The 18057-nt window shown below is 37.5% G+C and overlaps 1 protein-coding gene across 1 annotated transcript in view; it reads right to left on the reverse strand.

Moving 5' to 3' along the window:
• MEOX2 (mesenchyme homeobox 2) overlaps window positions 1-18057 on the reverse strand; it is a 72494-nt gene that overhangs the window by 17380 nt on the left and 37057 nt on the right. Inside the window, exon 2 of the mRNA XM_065939617.1 lies at window positions 2546-2718. Coding sequence (XP_065795689.1) covers window positions 2546-2718 — 173 coding nt within the window. The remainder of the gene's footprint in view (window positions 1-2545; window positions 2719-18057) is intronic.

Genomic DNA, 18057 nt, shown 5'->3' on the forward strand with positions numbered 1-18057 from the left:
ATATACACTGACATATGTAAATAAATAGCCAATGGGAATTTGCTGTAGGACGCAGGGAACACAAACGGGGGCTCTGTAACAACCGAGAGTGTGGGATGGGGTGGGAGGTGGAAGGGAGGTTAAAAAGGGAGGGGACATAACTACACCTACGGTTAATTTATGGTGATGTATGACAGAAATCAACTCAATATTGTTCAGCAATTATCAATTAAAAATAAATGAATATAAAAAACAAACAGAAGTCCTCTCCATATGCCATCATTATATAAAAGAAATAATACTTTAAAAACAAAAAAATAAGAAAGATACAATCACAGAGCAAATGATGATTCCATAAACTGAATAAACAGTTTTCTTTAAAATATGACTATTTTTATTCTTCAGGGAGTCCCTGGTGGGGCTGCCTGTAGTGCGGGAGGCCTGGGTACGATCCCTGTGTTGGGAAGATCCTCTGGAGAAGGAAATGGCAACCCACTCAAATATTCTTGCCTGGAGAATCCCATGGACATGGGATCACAAAGAGTCAGACACGACTAAGCAACTTCACTTTATTTTATTCTTCCTTAATTATATCATTATGCTGGGCAAAAGCTTCATCATGAAAGAGAAAATTGGTCTTCCCAATGATACTTGAGAATCACAGATCTAGATATCTAGAATTACAGATCATGATAATTACACCATGGTGTGATCACTCACCTAGAGTCAGACACCCTAGAATGGAAGTGAAGTGGGCCTTAGGAAGCATCACTATGAACAAAGCTAGTTGAGGTGATGGAATTTCAGCTGAGCTATTTCAAATCCTAAAAGATGATGCTCTTAAAGTGCTACACTCAATATGCCAGCAAGTTTGGAAAACTCAGCAGTGACTACAGGACTGGGAAAGGTCAATTTTCATTCCAATCCCAAAGAAAGGCAATGCCAAAGAATGTTCAAACTACTACACAATTGCATTCATCTCACACGCTAGCAAACTAATGCTCAAAATTCTCCAAGATAGGTTTCAACAGTGCATGAACCAAGAACTTCCAGATGTTCAAGATGGATTTAGAAAAGGCAGAGGAACCAGAGATCAAATTGCCAGCACCCATTAGATCAAATTCCAGGAAAACATCCACTTCTGCTTTATTGACTAAGCCAAAGCCTTTGTCTGTATGGATCACAACAACCTGGAAAATTCTTCAAGAGATGGGACTACCTGCTTCCTGAGAAATTTGTATGCAGGTCAAGAAGCAACAGTAAGAACTGGGCATGGAACAACAGACTGGCTCCAAGACGGGAAAGGAGTACATCAAGACTGTATATCATCACCTTGCTTATTTAACTTCTATGCAGGGTACATCATGAGAAATGCTGGGCTGGATGAAGCACAAGGTGGAATCAAGATGGCCAGGAGAAATATCAAAATATGCAGATGACACCACCCTTATGGCAGAAAACGAAAAGGAACGAAAAAGAAAAAGAACCAATTGATGAAAGTCAAAGAGGAGAGTGAAAAAGCGGACTTAAAACTCAACATTCAAAAATCAAAGATCATGGCATCCGGTCCCATTGCTTCATGGCAAATGGATGGGGAAACAATGGAAACAGTGAGAGACTTTATCTTCTTGGGCTCCAAAATCACTGCAGACGGTGACTGCAGCCATAGAATTAAAAGATGCTTGCTCCTTGGAAGAAAAGCTATGATCAACCTAGACAGCATATTAAAAAGCAGAGACATTACTTTGCCAACAAAGGTCTGCATAGTCAAAAGTATGGTTTCTCCAGTACTCATGTACAGATGTTAGAGTTGGACCATGAAGAAAGCTGTGTAAGGAAGAACTGTTGCTTTTGAACTGTGGTATTGGAGAAGATCAGAGAAGGCAATTGCACCCCACTCTAGTACTCTTGCCTGGAAAATCCCATGGATGGAGAAGCCTGGTAGGCTGCAGTCCATGGGGTCGCTAAGAGTCAGACACGACTGAGCCACTTCACTTTCATGCATTGGAGAAGGAAATGGCAACCCACTCCAGTATTCTTGCCTAGAGAATCCCAGGGACCAGGGAGCCTGGTGGGCTGCCGTCTGTGGGGTCGCACAGAGTCAGACACGACTGAAGCAAATTAGCAGCAGCAGCAGTTGGAGAAGACTCTTGAGAGTCCCTTGAACTGCAAGGAGATCAAACTATTCAATCTTAAAGGAAAACAGTCCTGAATATTCATTGGAAGGACTGAGGTTGAAGCTGACATTCCAATATTTTGGCCACATGATGCGAAGAACTGACCCTTTTGAAAAGACCCTGAAGTTGGGACAGACTGAAGGCAGGAGGGGGTGGTGACAGAGGATGGGATGGTTGAATGGCATCACTGACTGGATGGACATGAGTTTGAGTAAACTCCAGGAGTTGGTGATGGACGGGGAGGCCTCGTGTGCTGCAGTCCATGGGGTCCCGAAGAGTCTTACATGATTCAGTGACTGAACTGAACTGATCTAGATATTTTTTAAATGGTGAGAGAAGATTGTTGACCCAAAGCAATAAAAATACATAATGACAATGTCCAACATTACCTGTCTTTCAGTGAGATCCAGATTCACTGCTATCTCATATCGCCTCAGTCTGGTCAGATAATTATGATGGGCAAATTCTGCTTCAAGTTCTCTGATTTGCTCTTTGGTAAAAGCTGTCCTTTCCTTTCTCGGTTTGCTGTTGACTTCTGACTTGTAATTTCCTTCCTGGGAGTCTGGGGGAAAGAAAAGTAAGAGAATTAGATTTAGTTCATTCATTCAAACACATTCAATCATTTCATTTATAACAGAAACATTTACTGAGTAACTACTTTTCCAGGTACTCTATTAGACACAGTAAAAACAGAGAGAAACCAAAGACAGTAAGATTTATCTCGACAGGGTGAGATAAATTGCATTTTTTTCCAATGTGCCCTGAGGTGACTCACAGCCTAATTGGGGCTGTGTCTGGTTTTCTTCTTTTGGAATATCAATATAAACAAAAACGCTTAACTGTTCTTAATATGCTTCCCTGGTGGGATAGATGGTAAAGAATCTGCCTTCAGTGCAGAAAACACTGGTTCAGTCCCTAGGTTGGGAAGATCCACTGGAGAAGGGAATGGCAAACCACTCCAGTACTTGCCTAGAGAATTCCAAGGACAGAGGAGCCTGGCAGGCCCCAGTCAATGGAGTCACAAAGAGTCAGACATGACTGAGTGACTAACACTTTCACTTAATATGCTATTATAACATTAATAACAAGAAAAAACAAAGACTTTCTAGTAAACAAGTTTTTATCTAAAACTATTCACATACAAGATTTCTTCTAATAAGTTTTTCAACATAAATTCTTGAGTTCTAAGTTTAATTGAACAGAGGGATCCTAAAAATAGTGGTGACTCAGTATGTGATTATTTGAGAAATTGAAATATTTAGCAACTAGACCACAAAAGTCAGTTCAAGCTTGGACTAAACATACATAAGTGTGTATACTTAAGTGTGTGTGTGTATGAGTGTGTGTGTGTGTGTGTGAATTTATTGCCTTTTTAATTTTTATTTAAGTGCAGTCTCCTTAAAGGCAATAACAATGCTCTATTTATTCTTGTATAATTCTTAGGGCAGCATGGAATCTATAAATAAAATTTTGCTCATTTAACTCAAAATATGAACAGAATTTTAAATGACTTTTCACTATACATGAGATAAACATAGGATGCATAACATTCAACATAGCTAGCCAAACACAACATTTTATAATGTCCTATACAGTATATCATGGCATTTTTTTTCTTCTAAGAGTTCAAAACATAATTAACATAGACTATTTTTTTAATCAGGCTCCCCCTGTGGCTCAGCAGTAAAGAATCTTCCTGCAATGCAGAAGATGGGGGTTCAATCCCTGGGTCAGAAAGATCCCCTGGAGAAGGAGTAACCCACTGCAGTATTCTTGCATGGGAAACCCCATGGTCAGAGAAGCCTGGAAGGCTTCAATTCATGGGGTTATAAAAGAGCTGAACATGACCAAGTGACTAAACAACAAAAGCAAATCTTACTTGTCCATATAATATCCCTGAGATGTAGGTTAGAAGACATTCTTAATATTCATGCATATCTATAGTGAAAAAAATTCTACATATACCAAGTAATATATAATCATAACAGCTCTAATAATTCATGTCAAATTTATCCTCAGTGAAATATAAACATAATCAAGATAAACTAGCATGTCTGTATACCCTAGAAAATTCAGTTTTCTAGTTATTTTTGAGTATCTACATATAAATAGTAATGCCTTAATCACATAGGGATACAATGAACTCTTCTATGAAGCCAAATGAGATAAATGATATAGAAAAAATAATGGTTCAATCAGATTACCATTAGATTACCTAAAGAGGGACTTTTTTTTTTAAACTGACAAATGTAGTAAGGTACAGCTTTATGATTTCCTAAAGGAAATCAGTCCTGAATATTCATTGGAAGGACTGATGCTGAAGCTGAAACTACAATACTTTGGCCACCTAATGCGAAGAACTGACTCACTGGGAAAAAACCTGATGCCAGGAAAGATTTAAAGCAAAAGAAGGGGGTGACAGAGGATGAGATGGTTGGATGGCATCACCGACTCAATGAATATGAGTTTGAAACTCATGTCTCCGGGAGCTGGTGATGGACAGGGAGGCCTCGCATGCTGCAGTCCATGGGGTCGCAAAGAGTGGGACAGGACTGAGTGACTGAAATGAACTGAACTGAACAGCTTTATGAAGCGTCTTTTAAAGCAATATTTGTTTCTTCATCTAATGATATTTAAATATGCTATGTGCAAAGATGTTGGGTTTTTTTTAGTGCTCTTTTCCTGTCTGGCTGAGGGAAGTCTAACTGAAGTTAAGAGGGGCCTGCATAATGGAAATCCACTAGACAAGGTGCCCTAAGCTAAACAGTTTCGATTTGATTCTTACCAGAATCACAGCAGGTCAAATGCAAAGTTTTCTAGGTCTAAGTAGCAGCCCTGGGTCGGAAAGATCCCCTGGAGAAGGAAATGGCAATCTACTCCAGTATTCTTGCCTGGAAAATTCCGTGGACAGAGGAGCCTGGCAGGCTACAGTCCATGGGGTCGCAAAGAGTCTGATATGACTGACCGACTAACACACACACACACACACACACACAAGTAAGCAGCAGTGGCAATAGGTTCACATCAAAATTTTGGCATGCAGGGCCGTTACTTTTTCCCTGAGGAATCATGGGCGTGTTTCACTGAACGGTATGGTGGCGCTGTCGGAAATTCTTTAGACTCATAGGTCGCATTTCCGGGCTTGTCACATAACCCCGTGTTGACTGGCTCCCTACCTTAGCAGGGCAGGCAGGCTTTATCTGGTGTGAAAAGTGGTTTGTGATATGTCAGACACAGTCTGACTGTAAGCCACTGGGACCGGATGAGTTACTTATTACATGATGTGCGAACTCTCAGTTCGGCTGTGTTTACACAATGCCAATTTACCTGGCTCTAAGTGTGTGTGTGTATGAGTGTGTCCATTATCCACTCTTTTAGCTACAGATTTGCAAACTTCCACATCTTCGGTGCATTTTGCTATTCTGGTAACGTGTGAACAAAACTTTCCGATGATTGCTTTCTTTTTTTCCCCTTAACTTTTCCATGGGCTGGTCTGGCAGAGGCAAACTCAGTCACAGCCCAGAATATTCAGATAGGTCCCTCTCACAAGGATGCATGTTCTCACGTGAATCAAAAGTATTTTCGCCAATTTGGAGCCACATTCAGCTTGAAATCAGTGGCTAATTATTCTTTATGAGGGGACAATGCTTTACTCCCTTCAGTAATATTAAGTCAAAACTGACAGCAAAGCCAGAGCATTTTTTCTCATGAGCAATTCAATTTGAATGATTCATGGTTAACACATTCCCTTATATAAGCATGAATGAACAAACTCACATTGAGGAAAGCCTATTAAGTGGTGTTTATTTTTGAAACCAACTTCTTTTAACTTCCTCAGTATCCAACAGTACTTCAAAAATACCACAGACACACACAAACATACAAAACTTGGGCCAGTACTTGGAAGAAGGGTTACATGCAGTATATCTATCTATATGCATGCCCCCTGAAACTAGAAATATACAAGAAGATGGTTTATACATCCAATGATTGAACTTGAACAAAAGTCTGGCTATAATTCAACAGTTATATCCAAAAGCAACTTAACCAACCGCCTGAATTCCAAACCTAAGTAGCTCACAAAGTCAAATCCAATGACTAAAACCATGCGAACTGTGCACAGTTACATTTACAATGATCACCCAGGAATAATTACATTGTGATTAACATGACAAAGAGTGGGCATGTGCATCTTGACTTCATTACCTAAAAGAGACTGTCAGTGCAATTGAAGTAGAATAGCACCAATGTCAATTAATTCTGTGGGCACCCTTGGATCTATGATTCTGTTGTGGTTTCCACCCATGATGCTCCCACTTTTTCCTTCCTATTAAAAACATGCTCCTTGGGATTGCATTTCTGGACTTCTATAATCTTGGATTTCAAACATGTTTTTGGACTTTTCTTGCCTGCACTTTCCAAAGTCCAGCATTTGCTGACCCTTAAGCTCCTTCTACCTTCACCTGACTAACTCTTCTTTGGTGGAAAATGGGTGGGAGCCTTGGACGAGGCTTTTGGCAAATGGCACATTAGCTTCCATCTGTTTCCCAGCTGTTTCAACCGAGGCAAAACTCCCTCCGTTTTCTGCAGCCTCCCATGTCCTATGCCAAATGGTAGGTGTTGAGGGAGGGGAGTCTGGAAACTGCCTTCCTTTCTTCCCTACAGCCACAAACAAAATGTCACCATCTGTACAGTACGCTGCAATGTAAAATATTACAATTGTTATTTCTCGTCTCAGATACTTTAATGCACACGTGGGTGCACTCTCACACTCCCTCGTCGCTTGGAGGAAATGTTGACTTATGTGTTCAGGTAGAGCTGGCAGTCCCAGTTCCCTAACCTTTTGCTCCCTGGGACTATGCTAATGGAAGAAGTCTGCAATACTTCCGTGGAGGATAAAAATTGCCCTCCAAGGATCATTTCTGTCTAGCATTTAGAACTTCTCCACATGTGACTTTTTATTTCCCCTAGTGCAAGAGGATGCCAAAAGATAATAATGTTTTATGAAAGACAAGTAATGTAAGGGCTTGGTCTGTTCACTAGTGGCACAGAATGCCTCTTAGCAAAAGAGAAATAATAAAGTCTGATTGAGTATATTTTTGGCTACCCTGAATAAACTTATTAACTCATTTAAATGAAGAACATAATTTACCAATGTCTGTAAAAATATCAAAATGTAAAGGAATGCTCTTATAACTCAGACTAAAATGAATACTTATTTCGTATTCTGAAGAAAGAAGGAATGCTAAGCCACAGTCTATTTTAGTTCTTTGCAACTTTTTGTATTAATGTTTTGTAGGCTATTCAAAATGAGAGATGCTCTCCTATTAACAAAGCTCCACAAATAGCAGATATTGGAAGCTAATGATTATATTTACAGAGGCATAGGAATTATGGATACAGGTAGGGAACTTTGTAGAATAATCCTATTGATGCTAGTAATTTTCACATTTAAACGGGAAATCACCTGTCTTATGAGAAACTTATTCCAACTTGCTACTCAAGATTTTTAATGAGTGGGCATTTCAAACTTTCCTGGATATTTTTTTCAGAGTAAACGATCTTCCCCAGGAGTTTTTTAATCCTCTAGCTGATCCATTCTCCAGATCTGAGAACCACAGCCATACTAAGCTTCTATTACTAATGAATGTGTCTCTTATACATTGAGGTGTGTAAGTGAGAAAAAAAAGGGGGGGGGGGTTGAAAATTACTGTGCCAAATCTAGAATAGAAATTAGCATGGAAACTATCCACTATTTCTTACAGCATTGATATGAAAAATCTGTAGCCATTATAACAGTTTCTCTTTACTTATAAAGAAGTGAAAGTGAAAGTCACTCAGTCATGTCAGACTCTTTATAACCCCATGAACCGTATAGTCCAAGGAATTCTCCTGGCCAGAATATTGGAGTGGGTAGCGTTTCCCTTCTCCAGGGGAATCTTCCCAGCCCAGGGATCAAACCCAAGTCTCCTACATTGTAGGTGGCTCTTTACCAAGCCTAATTATCAAAGATTAAAAAAAAAAAAGAAATTTATAATTTTAATAAGAGTTTAGTATTGACAATAGTAATAGTTGTATTTAACATGCAAAAGTCAACCTATGGGCTGGACCAGTGATTATCAACTGGTGGATGTACTCTTTCATCATCCAATCTCGCTGCTCATTGCTTCCTTGATTATTCATGGGATTGTCTAGTTATGTTTTCAGGAATGAAATAAGTCAGATAAATCTCACATTATGAAACAGAAGATATATTTATTTTTATAATATTTGTGTTGCCAATTGTATGTTTTGAACAGACAATTTATAAAGAACATCTTACTTATTTCTCTTAAAGGCATTTAGGCTCTTACTTGCTGGGAGATATTGAAAGATTAACCATGTATAGCTGAAAGTTTTATGAAATAGACTAGTTACTATTATATTAGAGTAAATTTTAGTTTACAGATTTGACTTTTTTCCAATACATTTAGGGATTTTTTTGCAACTAATTCTGAAAGTGAGAATAATCAAAATTCAGTATATATGACCATGTCAATATTCAGCAGTAGCTACCCACATAAGTAAGTATTACTATTAGTAACATTACACAATCATGCAAAATCACATGATGTAATTACGGAAAGGGAAAGAATATGAAGACCTGAGATACTTTATAAAATCTACACACTTTTTGATTACATTTTAGAATGAGAGAAAAAGACTGGTAATACCACAGAATAATTCTTAAATTGTTACCTATTTAATAACTTGCTATGAATACGGATATAAATAATATGAAAACAAATATCTCAGAATTTCCTTAAAAATAGGTTATTTGGGTCTCTAAAGTCATCCATACCTTATAAGTAGATGGCTTCTCACAGTAGGTAATAATCTTACCTTAGCATTGCATTGCACTCCTAGGATAAACTGGCAGATACTACAACTAAGTCCTTCTCTTTGCTTCCTTCTTCCTATAATTTTAAGATGAGAGCAGCTAAAGGAATTCTAGCCAACTTAAATCGGATATGGGCATTTGAACTGTCTTACTTCTTCTAATCCATGAATACAGAATGCCTTTTCATTTATTTGTGTTTTCTTCGATTTCTCTCATCAATATCTTAAACATTTTTCAAGTACAGGTCTTTCACCTCTTTGACTAAATTTATTCTTAAATGCTTTGTTCCTTTTGATATGACTGTAAATTAGATTGTGTTCTGGAGTTCTCTTTCTGACAACTTGTTGCTAGTGTATACCGCTGCTCTGTGGTAGCCTGAATGAGTGCCACGCTGTGCTATGTCTGACTCTTTGCGACCTCAGGGACTGTAGCCCATCAGGCTCCCCTGTCCATGGGATTCTCCAGGCAAGAACACTGGAGTGGGTTGTTGTGCCCTTCTCCAGGGGACCTTCCTGACCAGGGATCTAACCCATGTCTCCTGCGGCTTCCGCATTGTAGGCGGATTCTTTATTGCTGAGCCACTGGGGAAGCCCAACCTAAATGAGAAGGAAATCTAAAAAAGAGGCAATATATGTATAGCTGATTCACATTGCCACAGAGCAGGGACTAACGCAACATTGTAAAGTAACTATACTCCCACAAAAATTAACTTAGAAATGCAACATATGTTTTATATATTAATTTTGTGTCCTGCAACTTCACTGAATTTATTTGTTAGTTCCAACAGTACTTTGGTGGAGTCCTTGGGGGTTTTCTATATAAAGTATCAGGTCATCTGAAATAGTGACAGTTTTTACTTCTTTTGGTCCCATGCAATACTTGGGGTATATTTTAACTAAAATGCTATTCATTGTTTATCTGGATTTTAAATTGAACTGGGAGTCCTGTGCAGTATCTGACAACACTAAAGTGGAGCTGGGGCTTGCTAGAGCATCTAGTGAGTAGAAGTCAGGGATGCTGCTAAACATCTTACAATGCCCAGGACAGTCATCACCACCCATTTATCTTGAATGGGTTCATATTTCCCCATATATAAATATAGTAAGAATTATCCAGTCCAAAATGTCAGTGGTGCTGAGGGTGGGAATTATGAACTATATGCAATCTGTTCCTTCACTTGTTATACCATTTAACCTCTTGGGTTTTAAATTTTAAAATCCTAACACTGATTTGGTACTTTTTTATCTGAATGTGTATAACCATGGCATTATAGAAATAAATTAGAGTTAATATTACTTGTCTTCATCTGCCATCAATTACGTGATAGACATGTGCTTTGAAAAATTAGTTAATATAAAGCAATATTTAGTGGCACTTTCTCTTTTTTTTTAAGCTGAAGGTCATTCAAATTTTTGTAACAGATGAAGGCCCCTCAGGGTTATCATAGAGATCACAATCCATGATTTCAGCATGAAAATCAAAGATCCAGAAGAGATTCAAAATTAGGTACTTAGCATTGGGAATATGAAGATGAGTTAAGGCAAATATCTTACTGTTAAATTACCTAGAGTCTAGAATCCAGAGGTGCAAAGCAGACATGAAGATAAATAAAAAGCTCAATAATTTATGAGTTATTGCTATAAAAACATATTAAAGTTACTTGCCAAAAAATATACAGTGAATTGCCGAAAAAAGGCTCGGAACAACAGCATAAGTGCAAGCCCTTACACTCTTAGAAGATATAGACTTGTCTTCCATGATATAAAATAAACTTTATGAAAGTTCTGTTGTTGTATGTCTGAGGGATTTATCAAGCTGCTAGCAGAATTGGTGCTGAATTTTCTAGGCCCTCATTGCAAAAATTGTATGGTGCTGTCTGATATAGAAAGGGATCTCGGGACTTTTTGCCCCATTGACAGATGTAAATTAGAGACGTCACAATTCTTCTGGCCACTGTCAAGTTACCTAGACTCCTGATTTTTGAAAAGCATTTCTTTCCTTTCTCATCCTCTCAGGGGCACAGTAACACTATGTAACACTAAGTCATTTGTGGACATAAGAGTTGAATAGGAGGTGAATGGGGAGTGGATCTGGAGGTTTGCATCTGCTTCACGCCCTTGACTATTGCTTCCATGTGCATTAAAACGCAAATGTGAATGCCATTTTAATTGCTCACCTCCAATTACTAAATAAATGAGAACAATAGTTGACATCAAACATTTATATTCTAGTAGGGGAAATAAGGGTTTCCCTGTTAATTCAGACAGTAAAGAATCCGCCTGCAGTGTGGGAAACTCAGGTTCCATCCCTGGGCTGGGAAGATCCCGTGGAGAAGGGAACGGCTACCCACTCCAGTATTCTTGCCTGTAGAACTCCATGGACAGAGGAGCCTGGCAGGCTACAACAGAGCGACTTTCCCTTTCCCTTTCAGGGGAAATAAATAGTGGCAGAATGTGGTAAGCATTGTAAGTAAGAAACAAGACCATTTCATGGGATCCCAGAGGAGCGGTGCACTTTTAAACAAATAAGATGGGGGAAAATATAATGGAAAGCTGTATGTCAAAAACTCTTCCCTAAGGCTTCCTCCTCCCATTGGAGGTGCAATGTTGATTCTTGTGAAAGCCATTGCTATCAAGTACAATCCAAGTAGGTGCAAGAGCCAGATTCTGTTGCATTCCCTTGTTCTGGGATGTAGCTAGAGGCACAAAATCAATTCTGGGCTTCTGTAATGAGTTGCTAAGCCTAGAAGTGTATAGCAAAATTGGAGATAGCTACATTTACCCTGAAGACATGTGTTGATTTTGTTTTTGTGTTAAATACCTGAATTTGGTACATGCTAAGTCACTTTAGTTGTGTCTGACTCTTTGCGACCTCATGGACGGTAGCCCGCCAGCCTCCTCTATCCTTGGAATTCTCCAGACAAGAATACTGGAGTGGATTGCCATGCCCTCCTCCAGAGGGTATTGAACCGGTGTCTCTTGCATCTCTTGCATTTGCAAGTGGGCTCTTTACCACTAGCACCACCTGGAAAGCTCTTGAATTTGGTGTGAGAACTAAATTTATGCTAAATTTGACTCAAGATAAGTTGCATTATATTTTCATTTGTGTGTCTGGATTCTTTTTAAATTTTTAGCAAAAATAGTGTCTTTATTAAATATATTTGGAATTGTACCATATCAATCATGATATTAATGTCATCAAAATTTATTAGTTCTTTGATATTTCATTCTGTATTTATGTCATGAAGGAAGAACTATTTGATTGGCACCTTACGATCAGAAAGGGCTACACAGTAAATAAATAATTTAAAAAGGCAAGGTAGTGAATTTAAAATAAAATCAACTGTTCACATTTCATTACTTAAAAACAAAGGGACTCCATTTAGAAGAAGCTGTAAGGTAAAACTGGATTCATATATTGACAGGCACAAAAAGTAGGGAATTGAAATGAGTTATTGCTGAGATATCTATTTTAATTTATTTTTATTACATTTATTTTTACTGAGGAAAATAGACATTATAGCAGTTTCAGATATACAACATAGTGATTCAACATTTACATATATATATATATATATATATATATATATATACACACACACACTGTGGAATGATTCCTACAATAATTCTAGTTATTTTCTGTAGCCACACAATTTTAATACAATATTATTGACTTTATTCCCATGCTTTATTTTATATCCCCAAGACTTATTTATTTTATAACTAGAAGTTTGTACTTGTTGATCTCCTCCACCCATTCCATGGCCCCCGGGCCTATAAGTTCCCTCTGGCAAACACCAATATGTTCTCTGTATCTGTGAGACAACACATTAATAAATGCAAGTTATGCAACTTTAGGAATGACCAACTTGAATCAGAACGTACTGTAAATGCCTTATGTATCAACAACACCACCTTTATACCACAGCCAAGCCTTATCTCCTCCCAGCCAATGACTAGACTGCTCAGGAAGTGTTTTTCTCAATGCCATGTTTCAATGATACATTAAAGCACATAAGAGCTATGATAAATTCATTATTTTAGTAAATATATGTCATTAAATTAATGAAGTTGGCTTAATTAATAAACTTTTATTTAAAACACATGAATTTTAGAACTTAGATTCCCACAAATCATCTAGGTCCACTTGCTGTAGTTATGGAAGAGAAATAAAGAGACTCAGAATGACTAAACATGCTCATCAGATCACATACTATTAGGTGATGTTTTTAGGGCTCAAGTGTCATTCAGCTATAGAAAGATACATGAAAGCATTCTTTCAGATCCCTAAATATCCTTAGCTATTGCATGACCTCTTCACAAGAGCAAGGATTCAAGAAACATCATTATTTAATTGTGACATTAAACATAGCTACCCCTTCCCCGGTGGCACTAGTGGTAAACTCTCTGCCTGCCAGTGGAGGAGACGTAAGAGACACGGGTTCAACCCCTGGGTCAGGAAGATCCCCTGGAGGAGGACAAGGCACTCCAGTATTCCTGCCGGGAGGACCCCATGGACAGAGAAGCCTGGTGGGCTACAGTCTAGAGTCACAAAGAGTCAGACATGACTGAACCACTGAGTCCACTTAGCATAAATATGGGTGTGAAAACCACACAGAATATTTATGACCCAAGATGCCAAATGAGCAGATGTTAAGAGCACAGTTTCTGCCATTTGTCTGCTTATTCAACTGTGAACTTGCCTTTTCCTCATATTTAACACAGAATTAAAGTGAACAGGATTAAATTAAGTAAATCATTTAGCGCGGTAACTGCATACTCTGAGCACTCAGTAATCAACTGCAGGCTGTAGCGATTATTAGTGGCGACTGGGCTCTAAGGACCTCAGCAACTGAAAATGATAGATTCGATAGAATTAGGAGTTAGACACTTTTTTTCAGGCATATGAAAATTTAGTTCTAGAAACAAAGGTCTACCTAAAACCTAGAAGTTTAGATTTTACACAGTAACTAGCAGAGTTTTATTTTACATTGCAAAATGGACAAATCTTTAAAGGGATCTGTGTATTATTTTTGACTAGTCTACAAATGAAGCTGCAGGTTTAATTGTGATATTTCCAATGAAACTGTTGAGGTGACACTTCACAAGGCCCAGTGGGATCACTGTATGAATTTTTGTCTCCTCTGAAGGTTAAAAACTGGAGTCAAATTGTGTGTGTGTGTCTGTGTGTGTATAACTGTGTGTGCTTCTTCTGCAAAGAATCCTAGTAGCCAGGTATACAGTTTTAGGTAAAGAAGAGTCATATTCTGCCTTGATATCTGAGTACATAAAATGTTTAACTAACATTCTTTTTTTTCCCCCAATTATTTTTATTAGTTGGAGGCTAATTACTTTACAATATTGCAGTGGTTTTTGCCAGACATTGACATGAATCAGCCATGGATTTATATGTGTTCCCCATCCCGATCCCCCCTCCCACCTCCCTCCCCATCCCATCCCTCTGGGTCATCCCAGTGCACTTGTCTCATGCATCCAACCTGGACTGGCAATTCATTTCACACTTGATAATATACATGTTTCGATGCTGTTCTCTCAGATCATCCCACCCTCGCCTTCTCCCACAGAGTCCAAAAGTCTGTTCTGTACATCTGTGTCTCTTTTTCTGTCTTGCATATAGGGTTATCGTTACCATCTTTCTAAATTCCATATATATGCATTAGTATACTGTATTGGTGTTTTTCTTTCTGGCTTACTTCACTCTGTATAATAGGCTCCAGTTTCATCCATCTCATTAGAACTGATTCAAATGAATTCTTTTTAACGGCTGAGTAATATTCCATGGTGTATATGCACCACAGCTTCCTTATCCTTTCATCTGCTGATGGGCATCTAGGTTGCTTCCACGTCCTGGCTATTATAAACAGTGCTGCGATGAACATTGGGGTACACGTGTCTCTTTCAGATCTGGTTTCCTTGGTGTGTATGCCCAGGAGTGGGATTGCTGGGTCATATGGCAGTTCTATTTCTAGTTTTTTAAGGAATCTCCACACTGTTCTCCATAGCGGCTGTACTAGTTTGCATTCCCACCAACAGTGTAAGAGGGTTCCCTTAACTAACATTCTTAAATGGGTTAAAAAATAAGATCATAAGTGTTTACTGAACAACATTATGAACCCATTATATTGTCTACTCACAACTTTCTTCATATACTGAATTTGAAAAGTAAATCACATAGGTATTTTTTAACCACAATAGTAATTGTAGAAATAATTATATGGGAATATTAACAGCAAGTGACTTATAAATTGATTTTGCTTTAATTTCCAAGTATAAAAAATAGATATAAAATATTAAGTAATAGATAACAGTAATCAAATAACAAAGATTGGAAAATCCCAATCAACTCTGGATTCTAGCCCAGGCCCCAGGCAGCAGTTGGTTTCCTTTTGATTGCGGCTGGTAGAGTTCAATGCTTTCTGATCTATTTCTCTACTGCAGCTGTCTTGGCAAGAAGGAAAACCATCTCAGGGTGACCAATCTGTATTAAGCCAATTTGTGACTGCTTTCATAAAGGAATTTTCACAATTGGGAGAAGGCTAAGAATTTAGGACTTACATTCAAGGAACATTACTTATATATTCTCAACAGGCAGAATTCTGTTTACACTAGAGTAGTACTTGCTTTCTAAAAAAATAAAATAAAATAAAATAAAATCAGTGCTCTATGATTAAATCAACTTGTGATTTAATAATTTTCCAAAATATGATGAAAAATTCTGAGGCAAGTATGTTTGAGCATAATAATATTAAAAGTGCTCTGATGGTTCCCAATGTATACAAGTCATATATCATCATCTTTCTCCCCATAATTATTACCAGTATTTACTACCTAATATGTATTTTGAGTTGGGAAAACCTGCAGTGAAATTTAATTTGAAAAAAATTTGAAACATGAGCTCTAACCAAAAAGATGAAATAATTTAAAAGAATATCTGATGGTAATATATTAAGAACTACTGGGTTATGCAATAAAGAATATGTACACAAAGCTGGTTGCTGACAGAGACCAGTGAAACCAGAATAGCTGCAATGAATAAGAAAAAAGGTTGAGAGTCCATTTACTATATAAATGTTATTCTGAGAGATGAAGGAAGAGATTGACATCAGAGACACTGACTATAGAGTTACACTTTTTGGACAAAAGAAGGTAGGAATGATGGTCAGCTCTGGGATCTACTGGTTTGTGGAGAAAGGAGTATTAGAAATTAACAATCTAAAAAAGTTTAGAATTAGAAGTCATGACTGCAGTGGCACTTTTTTAAGCATTTTGTTTCATAGTTTATTAATGGTTACATTATTATGCATAGACTCTATGTTATATGTTTCAAAACGATGGATTCTTTTTCAAAAATACAATTCATACCCTTAAATTAGGAAATGCTAAACTTAAAATCAGGGAAAACATATACTTTTAATTCATATGTTTTAGAACAGTTTCAGGTTTACCCCAAGTTGAACAGAAAGTCCAGGAAGTTAAAAAAAAAGAAAGAAATTAACAATCTTGTTGAACTCTGAGGCTCAATAATAAAGTGCCATTTGCATACCAATTTATGCTATAATCCATCTCTGAATCAGGCATCCATAGCCAAATACTATATGCTGAGACTGTGGTTTGTTAGACACAAACATGAATAGTTCATTATGTAATGTGCTAGGACATAGAACAATATGACATAGTGCTTATCCTAAGACAGATTACAATCAAGTTGGGGATGAAAGCTGCTTAAGATAAGTCCACGGGTAATTAAAAGTAATCATTTGGGTATACTATCATGGCAGTTTGATGTTTGCTGTCAAAAGTTGAGATTTTGGGAGGCATAACCTGTGCTTTTGTTCAGAGCAACTTATGAGAAATACCTGGATAATATTATTATTTGTCCATTTCAAGGGGGGAGCAATTTTAGAAAGACTCATATGTATATCTGTATATTAACTTGTGATAAACATCTACCCATGAAACCTTCCTTTATTCCCACACGTGGCATAAAACATTTTGTCAAGCCTCAAGAACTGCTAACCATATAAGGAGCTTCTGAAATTTTACTTTGTGATGTGCATGTGAGCTTACTCTCACCTGGTTCTTTGTGACCCTTTGGACTGCAGCCTGCCAGGATCCTCTGGCCATGGGATTCTTCCAGCAAAAAATGCTGGAATGGGTTGCCATTTCCCCGACCAGGGGATCTTCCTGACACAGATCGAACTTGCGTCTCCTGTGTCTCCTACATCACAGGCAGATTTTTTACTAGTTGAGCCATTGGGGAAGCCCCAAAATACTTTTTAGAAGTCTTTAAATGAAATTACATTTATATAGAAACTTAAGAACTTAAATGCAATTATTGTCTATGTATTCAGAATATTTTTGAGACTAACTTGAAGGTAACACAGTTATGAATTTCACTAGGAAATTCACTCTTCACTGAAGTCTGAAAAATAAAAATGATCATAATTACTTTTTATATTAGATTTGAAAAATCTTCTACACTTATTTTGAATGTCTACTAAGATAGCATATAAATGATATAAACTAAAGTCTGCGACAAAGTAAAGCTTTCATCTGGGTCCTGCAGACAATTCATGGCTTGTAATTTTACATAGAGTTAAGGCATTCTGTCAAAACTCAGAATTTAATAATTTTTTCACATGTCACAGAGCAGAGCTCATAATTTTTTAAATGAAAGTTAGGTATTAAATAGCATTCAGTATTCTCCTACTATGTGGAGGGAAAGGGACTTGAAGTATAAATATGTTTATTGCACTTAACACTTGTGGGTCAGCACCTGTGTTGTACAAGAGGAGTATAAAATTTACTCCTAAAATGTAATTTTCCAACATCCACACACATATAAAGTGTATTCTCTGCTTTCTTGCAATAATTTTCAATCAGTGGAAAAAAGTCTTAATAGTATACATTAAAAAAGTTTTTGCATTGATTAAATAGAACTGTGGTTATAATTAAAGCTACATACATTTTACAGCTTTACATATTATTTACAAATTTTATA

Source organism: Muntiacus reevesi, chromosome 6 (genome assembly GCF_963930625.1).
Source record: "Muntiacus reevesi chromosome 6, mMunRee1.1, whole genome shotgun sequence".
NCBI classification, from domain to species: domain Eukaryota; kingdom Metazoa; phylum Chordata; class Mammalia; order Artiodactyla; family Cervidae; genus Muntiacus; species Muntiacus reevesi.